A 17009-nucleotide genomic window follows, 5' to 3' on the forward strand; every position below is an offset into this window, starting at 1 on the left:
CCACTCCGCCCGGCCACAAACGGCCGTTCCCACTCCGCCCGGCCACAAACGGACGTTCCCACTCCGCCCAGCGACAAACGTCCCTTCCCACTCCGCCCGGCCACAAACGTCCGTTCCCACTCCGCCCGGCCGCAAACGTCCGTTCCCACTCCGCCCGGCCGCAAACGTCGGTTCCCACTCCGCCCGGCCACAAACGTCCGTTCCCACTACGCCCGGCCACAAACGTCCGTTCCCACTCCGCCCGGCCACAAACGTCCGTTCCCACTCCGCCCGGCCACAAACGTCCGTTCCCACTCCGCCCGGCCACAAACGTCCGTTCCCACTCCGCCCGGCCGCAAACGTCCGTTCCCACTCCGCCCGGCCACAAACGTCCGTTCCCACTCCGCCCGGCCACAAACGGCCGTTCCCACTCCGCCCGGCCACAAACGGCCGTTCCCACTCCGCCCGGCCACAAACGTCCGTTCCCACTCCGCCCGGCCACAAAAGTCCGTTCCCACTCCGCCCGGCCACAAACGGACGTTCTCACTCCGCCCGGCCACAAACGGACGTTCCCACTCCATCCGGCCACAAACGGACGTTCTCAATTCACCCGGCCACAAACGGACGTTCCCACTCCACCCGGCCACAAACGTCCGTTCCCACTCCGCCCGGTCACAAACGTCCGTTCCCACTCCGCCCGGCCACAAACGGCCGTTCCCACTCCACCCGGTCACAAACGTCCGTTCCCACTCCGCCCGGCCACAAACGGACGTTCCCACTCCGCCCGGCCACAAACGTCCGTTCCCACTCCGCCCGGCCACAAACGTCCGTTCCCACTCCGCCCGGCCACAAACGGACGTTCTTACTCCACCCGGCCACAAACGTCCGTTCCCACTACGCCCGGCCACAAACGTCCGTTCCCACTCCACCCGGCCACAAATGTCCGTTCCCACTCCGCCCGGCCACAAACGTCCGTTCCCACTCCGCCTGGCCACAAACGGACGTTCCCACTCCGCCCGGCCACAAACGTCCGTTCCCACTACGCCCGGCCACAAACGGACGTTCTCACTCCGCCCGGCCACAAACGTCCGTTCCCACTACGCCCGGCCACAAACGGACGTTCTCACTCCGCCCGGCCACAAACGTCCGTTCCCACTCCGCCCGGCCACAAACGGACGTTCTCACTCCGCCCGGCCACAAACGTCCGTTCCCACTAGCCCCGGCCACAAACGGCCGTTCCCACTCCGCCCGGCCACAAACGGCCGTTCCCACTCCGCCCGGCCACAAACGGACGTTCCCACTCCGCCCGGCCACAAACGTCCCTTCCCACTCCGCCCGGCCACAAACGTCCGTTCCCACTCCGCCCGGCCGCAAACGTCCGTTCCCACTCCGCCCGGCCGCAAACGTCCGTTCCCACTCCGCCCGGCCGCAAACGTCCGTTCCCACTCCGCCCGGCCGCAAACGTCCGTTCCCACTCCGCCCGGCCACAAACGTCCGTTCCCACTCCGCCCGGCCGCAAACGTCCGTTCCCACTCCGCCCGGCCACAAACGTCCGTTCCCACTCCGCCCGGCCACAAACGGCCGTTCCCACTCCGCCCGGCCACAAACGGCCGTTCCCACTCCGCCCGGCCACAAACGTCCGTTCCCACTCCGCCCGGCAACAAACGGCCGTTCCCACTCCGCCCGGCCACAAAAGTCCGTTCCCACTCTGCCCGGCCACAAACGGACGTTCTCACTCCACCCGGCCACAAACGGACGTTCCCACTCCATCCGGCCACAAACGGACGTTCTCAATTCACCCGGCCACAAACGGACGTTCCCACTCCACCCGGCCACAAACGGACGTTCCCACTCCACCCGGCCACAAACGTCCGTTCCCACTCCGCCCGGCCACAAACGGCCGTTCCCACTCCGCCCGGCCACAAACGGCCGTTCCCACTCTGCCCGGCCACAAACGGACGTTCCCACTCCACCCGGCCACAAACGTCCGTTCCCACTCCGCCCGGCCACAAACGGCCGTTCCCACTCTGCCCGGCCACAAACGGAGTTCTCACAGAGTTTTGCTCCTCGTTGTTATTTCCGGCATTGGGGACGTCGCTCGCTGATTTCTAATTCACAACATGAAGAGAAATGTAGATAATTTTTAACTACTTTACAGAAAATAACAAAAAATGTTCTAATAAACAGCAGTGTCTGCATTTGTCTTTACAAACTCGCAATATGTCTCTTTTTTTGAGGATTGATGTGAATCATTAACCTAACATTTAGTTGTTAGGCTATGTGCACACGTAGCGATTATTGATATGTTTTCGTTCCTGGTGGTTTTCTGGCCACGAAAAAATCCTCATACTCACCTGTCCGGCGGCCCCCCGGAGGAGGTCACTGGGGTTCATCAGCTGAAGATTTGGGGCATCTTATGGATGCGCCATTTCTGGGACTGCTGAGGGGTGATATTAATAGCCGCGGAGGGGGCTAGTATTCATGGCACCTTCCCTGGCTATTAATATCAGCCCGCAGCTGTCTGTTTAAGCCTTTTCTGGTTAGATGTTATAGGGGGATTTTTTTCTGGGGTCCTCCTGTAATCTAGCCAGTAAAGGCTAAACAAACAGCTGACGTATGACGTCCTGCTGGAGAGAGATGCGATCATTATGGGGTCTATGTGCCTGCGGGCCACAGGTGCAGAAAGGACGCCGAGGGAACGGAGGACAGGTGAGAAGAATCTTTTTTTTTTTTTCTCTGTCATGTCTATGTGAAATACAGCACAGGGGACCTGTGTGCAGTATGGGGGGACGTGGACCCTGTGTGCAGTATGGGGGGACGTGGACCCTGTGCACAGTATGGGTGGGGACGGGGACCCTTTGCGCAGTATGGGGGGGATGGGGACCCTGTGTGCAGTATGGGGGGGGCGGGGTCCCTGTGCGCAGTATAGGGGGGGACAGTGATCCTGTGCGCAGTATGGGGGGGATGGGGACCCTGTGTGCAGTATGGGGGGGGCGGGGTTCCTGTGCACAGTATGGGTGGGGACGGGGACCCTGTGCGCAGTATAGGGGGGGACAGGGATCCTGTGCGCAGTATGGGGGGGACGGGGACCCTGTGCGCAGTATGGGGACGGACCCTGTGCGCAGTATAGGGGGGGACAGGGACCCTGTGTACAGTATGGGGACGGACCCTGTGCGCAGTATGGGGGGGGGTGGACCCTGTGCACAGTATGGGGGGAACGGGGACCCTGTGCGCAGTATAAGGGGGGAAACTGTGCGCAGTATGGGGGGGACCCTGTGCGCAGTACGGGGGGGAACCCTGTGTGCAGTATGGGGGGGGACTCTGTGCGCAGTATGGGGGACATGTTTGCAAGATAAGGACCAGGATGGGGGACCATGTCTGCAATATGGGGACCATGTCTGCAATATGGGGGACCTGGATGGGAGACCATGTCTGCAATATGGGGGACCTGGATGGGAGACCATGTCTGCAATATGGGGGACCTGGATGGGACACCATGCCTGCAATATGGGGGACCTCGATGGGAGACCATGTCTGCAATATGGGGGACCTGGATGGGAGACCATGTCTGCAATATGGGGGACCTGGATGGGAGACCATGTCTGCAATATGGGGGACCTGGAGGGGAGACCATGTCTGCAGTATGGGGGACCTGGATGGGGGACCATGTCTGCAGTATGGGGGACCTGGATGGGGGACCATGTCTGCAGTATGGGGGACCTGGATGGGGGACCATGTCTGCAGTATGGGGGACCTGAATGGGAGACCATGTCTGCAGTATGGGGGACCTGGATGGGAGACCATATCTGCAGTATGGGGGACCTGGATGGGAGACCATGTCTGTAATATGGAGGGCCTGGATGGGGGACCATGTCTGCAATATGGGGAACCTGGATGGGAGACCATGTCTGCAATATGAGGGACCTGGATGGGAGACCATGTCTGCAATATGGGGGGGACCTGGATGGGAGACCATGTCTGCAATATGGGGGACCTGGATGGGAGACCATGTCTGTAATATGGGGGACCTGGATGGGGGACCATGTCTGCAATATGAAGGATCTGGATGGGAGACCATGTCTGCAACATGGGGGACCTGGATGGGAGACCATGTCTGCAATATGGGGGACCTGGATGGGAGACCATGTCTGCAATATGGGGGACCTGGATGGGAGACCATGTCTGCAATATGGGGGACCTGGATGGGAGACCATGTCTGTAATATGGGGGACCTGGATGGTGGACCATGTCTGCAATATGGGGGACCTGGATGGGAGACCATGTCTGCAATATGGGGGACCTGGATGGGAGACCATGTCTGCAATATGGGGGACCATGTCTGCAATATGGGGGACCCGGATGGGAGACCATGTCTGCAATATGGGGGACCTGGATAGGAGACCATGTCTGCAATATGGGGGGGACCTGGATGGGAGACCATGTCTGCAAGATGAGGACCAGTTCAAAAGGTGTATAGAAAATAAAATGGTATCACTAAAAATGTCACTTTGTCATGCAAATAATGCAGCCCCCCAAATTAAATGTTTTTTGTGTGCGGCCCATATACCCAGCTGAGCTTGAGACCCCTGGTCTAGACTATGGCAACTCGGACCTATGCTGCCTGAAAGGCTATCGAGTGCTTCATATCCCTCCTAAAGAACCAGAGGGCAAAGCAGAGTGTAAATTACCTACAGAGGAGAAAGTTTACTGAAAAAAGGAAAGATCCCAGAGTGAGTAAAAGAAACCCCCAAATACAAAATAAATACAAAATAAAGTACGTATTGTTATATAATATGCCATCTACTACCTAAAAAGACACAAAAGATAGGTGCATGGCAAGGAACTGAAACAGCAAAGCAGTAAACCCTAACTGGAAATTCACTGACTGGCTTTAAACTACAGCGGTATGGCTAGCATCCAAATGAGAATATCACCAGCAGGAAATGCCAGCAGGGAGGAAGAATATAAAACTGCACCCAAAAGGTGATAGGGCAGACAAAGTTAAAACACCTGTGTTATGCTGAACAGACTGCAGCCAGAATATCAGAACCTAAACACATGGAAAAAAAAAGGTGCGTCTGCTGTGGCTCGTCAGACAGAGAAGCCAACCACAAAATATAGGCTCAGGGGTTCGAACCAAGGAGCATGACAGTACCCCTCCTTCTACAAGAGGCCACTGGACCCACGGGGATCACAAACCACTGACGCCGCTGAGAGAACTCCCTAACTAGGTGATCCGCATGGGAATCTTCCGTACCGAAATCCTTCCATTTAATGCGATGTTGCCATCGAAGAATGACACGTCTAGAACCCAACACTTGTTCTACCTCATACTCCTTGTCCTCCTCCAAATCAACCTCATTAGGCATAAAAAAAACCTGTTGGGGTCTGGCTAGAGGCTTTACACCTGGTGCAAACGCTGCACTTACGGACATACTCACTAACATCCTTTCGAGCACTCTGCCACCACCTGGAAACAGCTCTCCATGTAGCAGAGGAACCAGGAAGTCTGGCCGGCACACAGTCATGCACTTTGCTAATGTGAAGCCAGGATGGCATAAAAAGCTTAGCGGGTGGCAAGCCCTCTGGTAAACCAAACAGCTTCCACAATGCTCTGTCTGAGATTAATCCCTACACCACCACACCTTCACTAAGAATTTTCATTCCTCAACTCCGGAACAAACTAAAACTAAAACTGAGAAAAGGAAAGATCCCAGAGTGAGTAAAATAAACCCCCAAATTCAAAATAAATACAAAATAAATTACGTATTGTTATATAATATGCCACCTACTACTTAAAAAGACACAAAAGATAGGTGCAGGGTAAGGAACTGAAATATATGTTATAGAGACAGGATCCCAATGACCGCCATCATCGTTATACAGGTCGCCGTATCGTTGCTGCATCGTTGGGAAGATCTGACTATTTGACATCTCACCAGCGACCACGTAGCGACGCAGCAATGATCCCTGCCAGGTCGTATTGTTGTCAGGATCGCTGTAGCGTCGTTAAGTGTGACGGTACCTTTATAGAAACAACTGTTTCATCAACCAGGACATACCCAACACAACTTTAGCTGGTAAGGAAGGAAACACCATGAATGAGAGATTCTGTGTTGTAACACTCCCACTCTCATGCACATCTTCTCAACCTTAGAAGGAACACCCAACACAACTTTAGCTGGTAAGGAAGGAAACACCATGAATGAGAGATTCTGTGTTGTAACACTCCCACTATCATGCACATCTTCTCAACCTTAGAAGGAACACCCAACACAACTTTAGCTGGTAAGGAAGGAAACACCATGAATGAGAGATTCTGTGTTGTAACACTCCTACTCTCATGCACATCTTCTCAACCTTAGAAGGAACACCCAACACAACGTTAGCTGGTAAGGAAGGAAACACCATGAATGAGAGATTCTGTGTTGTAACACTCCTACTCTCATGCACATCTTCTCCACCTTAGAAGGAACACCCAACACAACTTTAGCTGGTAAGGAAGTAAACACCATGAATGAGAGATTCTGTGTTGTAACACTCCTACTCTCATGCACATCTTCTCAACCTTAGAAGGAACACCAAACACAACTTTAGCTGGTAAGGAAGGAAACATAATGAATGAGAGATTCTATGTTGTAACACTCCTACTCTCATTCACATCTTCTCAACCTTAGAAGGAACACCCAACACAACTTTAGCTGGTAAGGAAGGAAACATAATGAATGAGAGATTCTATGTTGTAACACTCCTACTCTCATGCACATCTTCTCAACCTTAGAAGGAACACCCAACACAACGTTAGCTGGTAAGGAAGGAAACACCATGAATGAGAGATTCTGTGTTGTAACACTCCTACTCTCATGCACATCTTCTCCACCTTAGAAGGAACACCCAACACAACTTTAGCTGGTAAGGAAGTAAACACCATGAATGAGAGATTCTGTGTTGTAACACTCCCACTCTCATGCACATCTTCTCCACCTTAGAAGGAACACCCAACACAACTTTAGCTGGTAAGGAAGTAAACACCATGAATGAGAGATTCTGTGTTGTAACACTCCTACTCTCATGCACATCTTCTCCACCTTAGTGTAGCATCGGCGTCTCTGCCCCGTGCTAGGCAGAGACGCCGTCCCTCTCACCTCCCCACTCCTGGCGCGGCGTCCTCCAGCGCTTCTCTCCCCGCTGCTTCCGGCACGCGCTCCTTCCCCGGCAGTGTGCTTAGGGCACGCGCGCGCGCGCTCCCCCGCTCTTAAAGGGACCGCGCGCATCGTCCTAAGGAGTCCCCGGCCAATTGCTGGAGGACCTCCCATTTATAAGGCACCTCCTCCAAAATGGAGGTGCCCGAGCTATGTTGTTTGCACTGTGTCTCACCTGTGCTTCAGCCCTCAGGTTCCGCTGCTAGCCTGACTTCCCGTCCTGCATGCCAGCCTGTTACTTGCCTAGTCCGTCAGACAGCTCACCTGGGAGCATCTTCTACTTACCTGCCTTGTCTGCCAGTCCGCTCACCTGGGAGCGTCCTTCAGTTACCTGCCTGTTACCGGCCTCGTCTGTCAGACCGCTCACCTGGGAGCGTACACCAGTTACTTGCCTGTTACCTGCCTTGTCTGCTGACTGCTCACCTGGGAGCGCCCACCAGTCACCTGCCTGTCTCCTGCCTCGTCTGTCAGACTGCTCACCTGGGAGCGTCCACCAGTTACCTGACTGTTTTCTGCTGTCTCAGTCTGCCCGCTCACCTGGGAGCGCCCGCCAGCTACCTGTCAGGTACCCGCCTCGCCTGTCTACCCAGAGACTGCCCCGGTCACTTGCCGTGACCACCTGCCTATCTACCCAGAGACTGCCCCGGTCACTTGCCGTGACCACCTGCCTATCTACCCAGAGACTGCCCCGGTCACTTGCCGTGACCTCCTGCCTATCTACCCAGAGACTGCCCCCATCACTTGCCGTGACCACCTGCCTGTCTTCCCAGAGACTGTCCCCCGTCACCTGCCGTGACCACCTGCCCGCTTACCCAGAGACTGTCCCCGTCACTTGCTGTGACTACCTGCTTGCCTTCCCTGGGAGTCACCCGCTTCCTTACAAGGACTTCCCCCTTGGATTGCAGCTCAGAGGTTCCACTTCCCGGACCCGTAACACTTAGAAGGAACACCCAACACAACTTTATCTGGTAAGGAAGTAAACACCATGAATGAGAGATTCTGTGTTGTAACACTCCTACTCTCATGCACATCTTCTCAACCTTAGAAGGAACACCAAACACAACTTTAGCTGGTAAGGAAGGAAACATAATGAATGAGAGATTCTATGTTGTAACACTCCTACTCTCATTCACATCTTCTCAACCTTAGAAGGAACACCCAACACAACTTTAGCTGGTAAGGAAGGAAACACCATGAATGAGAGATTCTGTGTTGTAACACTCCTACTCTCATGCACATCTTCTCCACCTTAGAAGGAACACCCAACACAACTTTAGCTGGTAAGGAAGGAAACACCATGAATGAGAGATTCTGTGTTGTAACACTCCTACTCTCATGCACATCTTCTCAACCTTAGAAGGAACACCCAACACAACTTTAGCTGGTAAGGAAGGAAACATAATGAATGAGAGATTCTATGTTGTAACACTCCTACTCTCATGCACATCTTCTCCACCTTAGAAGGAACACCCAACACAACTTTATCTGGTAAGGAAGTAAACACCATGAATGAGAGATTCTGTGTTGTAACACTCCTACTCTCATGCACATCTTCTCCACCTTAGAAGGAACACCCAACACAACTTTATCTGGTAAGGAAGGAAACACCATGAATGAGAGATTCTGTGTTGTAACACTCCTACTCTCATGCACATCTTCTCAACCTTAGAAGGAACACCCAACACAATTTTAGCTGGTAAGGAAGGAAACACCATGAATGAGAGATTCTGTGTTGTAACACTCCTACTATCATGCACATCTTCTCAACCTTAGAAGGAACACTCAACACAACTTTAGCTGGTAAGGAAGGAAACACCATGAATGAGAGATTCTGTGTTGTAACACTCCTACTCTCATGCACATCTTCTCAACCTTAGAAGGAACACCCAACACAACTTTAGCTGGTAAGGAAGGAAACACCATGAATGAGAGATTCTGTGTTGTAACACTCCTACTCTCATGCACATCTTCTCCACCTTAGAAGGAACACCCAACACAACTTTATCTGGTAAGGAAGGAAACACCATGAATGAGAGATTCTGTGTTGTAACACTCCTACTCTCATGCACATCTTCTCAACCTTAGAAGGAACACCCAACACAACTTTAGCTGGTAAGGAAGGAAACATAATGAATGAGAGATTCTATGTTGTAACACTCCCACTATCATGCACATCTTCTCAACCTTAGAAGGAACACCCAACACAACTTTAGCTGGTAATGAAGGAAACACCATGAATGAGAGATTCTGTGTTGTAACACTCCTACTCTCATGCACATCTTCTCAACCTTAGAAGGAACACCCAAGACAACTTTAGCTGGTAAGGAAGGAAACACCATGAATGAGAGATTCTGTGTTGTAACACTCCAACTCTCGTGCACATCTTCTCAACCTTAGAAGGAACACCCAACACAACTTTAGCTGGTAAGGAAGGAAACACCATGAATGAGAGATTCTGTGTTGTAACACTCCTACTCTCATGCACATCTTCTCCACCTTAGAAGGAACACCCAACACAACTTTATCTGGTAAGGAAGTAAACACCATGAATGAGAGATTCTGTGTTGTAACACTCCTACTCTCATGCACATCTTCTCAACCTTAGAAGGAACACCCAACACAACTTTAGCTGGTAAGGAAGGAAATACCATGAATGAGAGATTCTGTGTTGTAACACTCCTACTCTCATGCACATCTTCTCAACCTTAGAAGGAACACCCAAGACAACTTTAGCTGGTAAGGAAGGAAACACCATGAATGAGAGATTCTGTGTTGTAACACTCCCACTCTCATGCACATCTTCTCAACCTTAGAAGGAACACCCAAGACAACTTTAGCTGGTAAGGAAGGAAACACCATGAATGAGAGATTCTATGTTGTAACACTCCTACTCTCATGCACATCTTCTCAACCTTAGAAGGAACACCCAAGACAACTTTAGCTGGTAAGGAAGGAAACACCATGAATGAGCGATTCTGTGTTGTAACACTCCCACTATCATGCACATCTTCTCAACCTTAGAAGGAACACCCAACACAACTTTAGCTGGTAAGGAAGGAAACACCATGAATGAGAGATTCTATGTTGTAACACTCCTACTCTCATGCACATCTTCTCAACCTTAGAAGGAACACCCAAGACAACTTTAGCTGGTAAGGAAGGAAACACCATGAATGAGAGATTCTGTGTTGTAACACTCCTACTCTCATGCACATCTTCTCAACCTTAGAAGGAACACCCAAGACAACTTTAGCTGGTAAGGAAGGAAACACCATGAATGAGAGATTCTGTGTTGTAACACTCCCACTCTCATGCACATCTTCTCAACCTTAGAAGGAACACAAGTTTGGGTAAGGGGAGAATTATCAATTGAGGATACTTGAATAGGATGAACGAGAGTTGAAACTGTATATCTACAATGAGATCTAAGGTGGAACCTGAGTCAACAAATGTACAGGTAACTATGACTTCAGATTTGGTAGCCAAAGACACTTGTAAAAAACAACCAGTAGTTTGCATGAAAGATAGCAAAAATGTCAGGGTTTCAATAACTTGTCATGTGGCCTTGAGCATCAATTACAGCTTGACGATGTCTCCTGCGGTTCACAAGTCGCGCTATTGTCTGCTGAGGAATGGCATCCCACTCTGAACCCCAGAACCTCAATGACCTGAGGGCCACCCTTCAGCAGAGTTACGAACCCACACACGGACACTCAACTGATCCCATAGGTTTTCTATGGGATTCAGGTCTGGAGGAAGTGCAGGCCGCTCCATCTGAGGTCCCCAGTCTCCAGCAGCCGTTCCCTAGTGAAGTGGTCATCAGCGTGGGATGTGGCAGAGGACGTCCACTTCTCTGCCTTTCCGTGACTCTTCCAGTCTCTCTGTATCTCTGTTGCACCCTGCTAATGACTCCGTGTCTCTCTAACCCCAGTGGCCGCTCCTGTCTGAGAACCTCCTGCTTGAAGACTCACAATGGCGAGGTACTGTTCATCAATTGTTAGGTGTTGTCAAAATATGAACAGCAACGTGAGGACCACTGTTTAATACTAATTCTAATGGAACCCCGAAATTTATTGGGCGATTCATGGATCGAACACCTGGTGTGAATTTTGCCATTAAGCTCCTTGTTAGAGAACAGCAAGTTGTGCAAAAAGTACTGAAACATTGAACAGTTGGACGCGGGCATCGAAAGATTTATGCAAATTGTCTCTTTAGAAAATAAGAGGACTAGAACTCTAGTACCACCTATAAGAAGTAGCAATACTAAAAGTCAATATCGACCCTCTAACGAGCCTTGTCACATGACTTATGATAAAAGCCAAACCAGGCTCGTTAGAGGGTCGATATTGACTTTTAGGATTGCTACTTCCAATAGGTGGCACTAGAGGTCCAGTCCTCTTCCTCTCTGATGAGACAATTTGCATATTTCTCTGAGGAGTATTGCAAGGCTTAAAAGTCCCCTCACCTTGGCATGTCAAGCTTGACATGTCACTCCCCGCAAGGTGAAACGTTAACCCTTCAAAAGTTTAGAGACGGTCACATTAAGGTCACCTGAAAAGGTTAGAGGGTATTTTAGGATCATCCTGACATTTCACCCGAAAGCCAAATATCAATAACTTTTTGTGAGTAGTGTATCAATGACTCTTTTCTTTCTCTCTCTTTAGCTTTAAGAAATTCATTATTGTATCTGAAACACATGACCCGTTCCACCGCGGTATAGACAGAAATAAGATGGTGTTTCAGGTTTCATTTCCCCCTTGGACTATCTGCTGGCCCCAATTTGCATCGGTTCTCCGGCCTTAATAGGATGAAGGAAGAAGTAACGAAAACACCCTTGAATGTTTTCTGTCCCTAACACGTCTGTCCAAACGCACTGCCAGTGACACCACCTCTTCCAGGGACAACATGGAGGGACTAGAAGCAGTGGCGTACCGCCAATTGTGGAAGGCCTTGAGCCGGGGCCCCATAGCAGTCCGGGGGCAGACATACCGCTGCTGCAGCTGCACCGGGGCCTGGAGGGTCAGGGGGGCCCTTGCCAGGCGGCTAATATTGAGGGCAATCGGGCCGGCTTCTCGGACCCCGTAGCTTAGGGGGGGGGGCCATGGCCAGATTGCTCTCATCACACCCGACGGGCAGGGAGCGATCCCTGCAGCTCAGCTGCTAACAGGAGAAAATGGCAGCAGAGGGATCTGTCCTCTGCTTCCTGCCCGGCGCTTCCTCCCTGACACAGACGCACGCAGCTTGATGACGTCATCGTGCAGCGCGCACCTGGGTCAGGGAGAAAGTTGCTGGGAACAAGGATGCTCCAGGGGAGCGTGCTGAGAGGTAAGTTGTATTTTTTTTTTTTTACTGAAACACTGGGGAGAGGAACAGGTAAATGAGGGGAGGTGGGGGAGAGCAATGATGGGGATGGTGGCGATGGGGACAGCAATGATGGGGCTGGGAAGAGCAATGATGGGGATGGTGGCAATGGGGAGAGTAATGATGGAGATGGTGGGGCTGGGGAGAGCAATGATGGGACTGGAGACAGCAATGATGGGGATGGTGGGGCTGGGAAGAGCAATGATAGAGATGGTGGCGATGGGGAGAGCAATGATGGAGATGGTGGGGCTGGGGAGAGCAATGATGGGACTGGAGAGCGCAATGATGGGTCTGGGGAGAGCAATGATGGGGCTGGGGAGAGCAATGATGAGAATGATGGAGCTGGGGAGAGCAATGATGGGGATGATGGCAATGGGGAGAGCAATGATGGGGATGGTGGCGATGGGGAGAGCAATGATGGGGCTGGGGAGAGCAATGATGGGGCTGGGGAGAGAAATGATGGGGCTGATGGGGCTGGAGAGAGCAATGATGGGGGGAGCAATGATAGGGATGGTGGGGCTGGGGAGAGCAATGATGGGACTGGGAAGACCAATGATGGGGATGGGGAGAGCAATGATGGGTCTGGGGACAGCAATGATGGGGATGGTGAGAGCAATGATGGGGCTGAGGAGAGCAATGATTAGGATGAGGAGAGCAAACATGGGAATGGCTCTGTGGTCTCCTTCTGTAACAATGATTGAAACAGGAGGGGAGCGTCTGCTCTGTGGTCTTCTGTAACAATGATCCTTAAAAAAGGAGACCACACAGGTAACGCTCCCCTCCTCTCCCGATCATTGTTGCAGGAGACCACAGAGCAGACGCTTCCCTTCTCTTTCAATCATTGTTACAGAAGACCACAGAGCAGACGCTCCCCTCCTCTTTCAATCATTGTTACAGAAGCAGACCACAGAGCCATCACTCCCCTCCTCTCTCAATCATTGTTAAAAAAGGAGACCAAACAGGTAACGCTCCCTTTCTCTCCCGATCATTGTTACAGGAGACTACAGAGGCGATGTTCCCCTCTTCTCTCAATCATTGTTACAGGAGACCACAGAGCAGATGCTCCCCTCCTCTCCTGATCATTGTTACAGGAGACCACAGAGGCGACGCTCCCCTCCTCTCCTGATCATTGTTACAGGAGACCACAGAGCAGACACTCCCCTCCTCTCCCGATCATTGTTACAGGAGACCACAGAGCAGACGCTCCCCTCCTCTCCCGATCATTGTTACAGGAGATCACAGAGGTGACGCTCCACTCCTCTCCCGTTCATTGCTGTAGGTGACCACAGAGCAGACGCTCCCCTCCTCTCCCGATCATTGTTACAGGAGACCGTAGAAGCGACGCTCCCCTCCTTTCCCGATCATTGTTACAGGAGACCACAGAGCAGACGCTCCCCTCCTTTCCCAATCATTGTTACAGGAGACCACAGAAGGGACGCTCCCCTCCTCTCCCGATCATTGTTACAGGAGATCACAGAGGTGACGTTCCACTCCTCTCCCGATCATTGTTGTAGGTGACCACAGAGGCAATACTCCCCTCCTCTCCCAATCATTGTTACAGGAGACCGTAGAGGCGACGCTCCACTCCTCTCCCGACCATTGTTAAAGGAGACCACAAAGGCGACGCTGCACTCCTCTCCTGATCATTGTTACAGAAGGAGACCACAGAGGCGACGCTCCCCTCTTCTCCCGATCATTGTTACAGGCGACCACAAAAGGGACGCTCCCCTCCTCTCCCAATCATTGTTACAGGAGACTACAGAGTTGACACCCACCCTCCTCTCCCGATCATTGTTACAGGAGACTACAGAGCAGACGCTCCCCTCCTCTCCTGATCATTGTTACAGGAGACCACAGAGGTGACGCTCCCCTCCTTTCCCGATCATTGTTCCAGGAGACCACAGAGCAGACGCTCCCCTCCTTTCCCGATCATTGTTCCAGGAGACCACAGAGGTGACGCTCCCCACTTCTCCCGGTCATTGTTACAGGCGACCACAGAGGCGACGCTCCCCTCCTCTCCTGATCATTGTTACAGAAGACCACAGAGCAGACGCTCCCCTCCTTTCCCGATCATTGTTCCAGGAGACCACAGAGCAGACGCTCCCCTCCTCTCCCGATCATTGTTACAGAAGACCACAGAGGCGACGCTCCCCTCCTCTCCTGATCATTGTTACAGGAGACCACAGAGGCGACGCTCCCCTCCTCTCCTGATCATTGTTACAGGAGACCACAGAGCAGACGCTCCCCTCTTCTCCCGATCATTGTTAAAGGAGACCACAGAGTCGATGCTCCCCTCCTCTCCCGATCACTGTTACAGAAGACCACAGAGCAGACGCTCCCCTCCTCTCCTGATCATTGTTACAGGAGACCACAGAGCAGACGCTCCCCTCCTCTCCTGATCATTGTTACAGGAGACCACAGAGCAGACGCTCCCCTCCTCTCCTGATCATTGTTACAGAAGACCACAGAGGCGACGCTCCCCTCCTCTCCTGATCATTGTTACAGAAGACCACAGAGCAGATTTTCCCCTCCTCTCCTGATAATTGTTACAGAAGACCACAGAGGCGACGCTCCCCTCCTCTCCTGATTATTGTTACAGGAGGCCACAGAGGCGACGCTCCACTCCTCTCCCGATCATTGTTACAGGAGACCATAGAGGTGACGCTCCCCTCCTCTCCCGATCATTGTTACAGGAGACCATAGAGGTGACGCTCCCCTCCTCTCCCGATCATTGTTACAGGAGACCATAGAGGTGACGCTCCCCTCCTCTCCCGATCATTGTTACAGGAGGCCACAGAGGCGACGCTCCACTCCTCTCCCGATCATTGTTACAGGAGACCATAGAGGTGACGCTCCCCTCCTCTCCTGATTATTGTTACAGGAGACCACAGAGGCGACGCTCCCCTCCTCTCCTGATTATTGTTACAGGAGACCACAGAGGCGACGCTCCCCTCCTCTCCCGATCATTGTTACAGGAGACCATAGAGGTGACGCTCCCCTCCTCTCCCGATCATTGTTACAGGAGACCATAGAGGTGACGCTCCCCTCCTCTCCCGATCATTGTTACAGGAGACCATAGAGGTGACGCTCCCCTCCTCTCCAGATCATTGTTACAGGAGGCCACAGAGGCGACGCTCCACTCCTCTCCTGATCATTGTTACAGGAGACCATAGAGGTGACGCTCCCCTCCTCTCCTGGTTATTGTTACAGGAGACCACAGAGGCGACGCTCCCCTCCTCTCCTGATTATTGTTACAGGAGACCACAGAGGCGACGCTCCCCTCCTCTCTTGATCATTGTTACAGGAGACCACAGAGCAAACGCTCCACTCCTCTCCTGATCATTGTTACAGGAGACTACAGAGTTGACACCCCCCTCCTCTCCCGATCATTGTTACAGAAGGAGACCACAGAGGCGACGCTCCACTCCTCTCCTGATCATTGTTACAGGAGGCAATAGAGGTGACGCTCCCCTCCTCTCCTGATCATTGTTACAGGAGGCAATAGAGGTGACGCTCCCCACTTCTCCCGGTCATTGACTGCATAGAGGTTGTCACCTCTGAGTTTCTCCTGTAAAATTCTATAACTGACCCCCCTGTGCATTCAATTACCCCAGAAAGTACGTTTGTTTCTCTAGGCATGGACTGAAATTATGGGGCCCCTCCACTCTCAGAAACTGAAATGTTTTCTCCCACCTATCAGGACTATGGTGGGGGTAAGGGCATCATGACATTCACAGCCCAGGACCCCACTCCTCTCCGCACTTACAGCTGGGGTCCGCACAGGGTTGGCCGCTCCATTCTGAAATTCTTCTTTAGCTTTGAAGGCATCTGGGAAGGTTCCACATCTGGGTACGGGGGAGACCCTGTGGACAACAAAAGAGGGCGACTGAAGATGCTATGATGGTAGACAATACTGGGCTCAGCAGGGTCCGCCGGTCACTTCTTGGAGGGATGGTATGACTGGGTTAAAGGTCCTACACTGGGACACATAGCTCAGTATGACCCTACAGTCAACCAGTCTTATGCAAGTGTGGAGTTGGCATAGGCGAGCCCCGTAAAGCATGAACACAGGACTGAGCTTGGCTGGGTGTGCTCTCCAGTCCGGTCGTGCCACTGCTGGTTGGTGTTGAGAGGCTGTCTGGCAGACTCGGGGTGATCTCTGGAGCTGTCCAGTCACGTGTAGCCCTTCCCATCCAATAATCAATATTGATAAGCGAGGACCTTACCCCGGAGTACGGACACGTCAGGTTCCACGCTGCATTTTATGGCTGCTCCTGCTGATTCTGCAGCACATTTCAGAGCTGCTATCAGGGCAGAGCGGACAGTACCAGCCATAAGTCATCGCTGCCTGCCACTGGAGATACCATGCAGTAATGGGCAGGGAGGGTTCTAGGGCTCATATCACCCACACCAGCCTAAAAAGAAGGCTGATAACAGCGAGCAACAGCCTGTACTCATCTGCACTGT

At 52.2% G+C, this 17009-nt stretch overlaps 1 protein-coding gene across 1 annotated transcript in view; it reads right to left on the bottom strand.

Moving 5' to 3' along the window:
• The window catches only part of LOC141172152 (tyrosine-protein kinase STYK1-like), a 63603-nt gene that overhangs the window by 29138 nt on the left and 17456 nt on the right, over positions 1 to 17009 (bottom strand). The window contains exon 8 of the mRNA XM_073656027.1: positions 16309 to 16405. Coding sequence (XP_073512128.1) covers positions 16309 to 16405 — 97 coding nt within the window. The remainder of the gene's footprint in view (positions 1 to 16308; positions 16406 to 17009) is intronic.

This window comes from Phyllobates terribilis, unplaced genomic scaffold (assembly GCF_046119375.1).
Source record: "Phyllobates terribilis strain yellow unplaced genomic scaffold, ASM4611937v1 Scaffold_12__6_contigs__length_324123572, whole genome shotgun sequence".
Taxonomy (NCBI): domain Eukaryota; kingdom Metazoa; phylum Chordata; class Amphibia; order Anura; family Dendrobatidae; genus Phyllobates; species Phyllobates terribilis.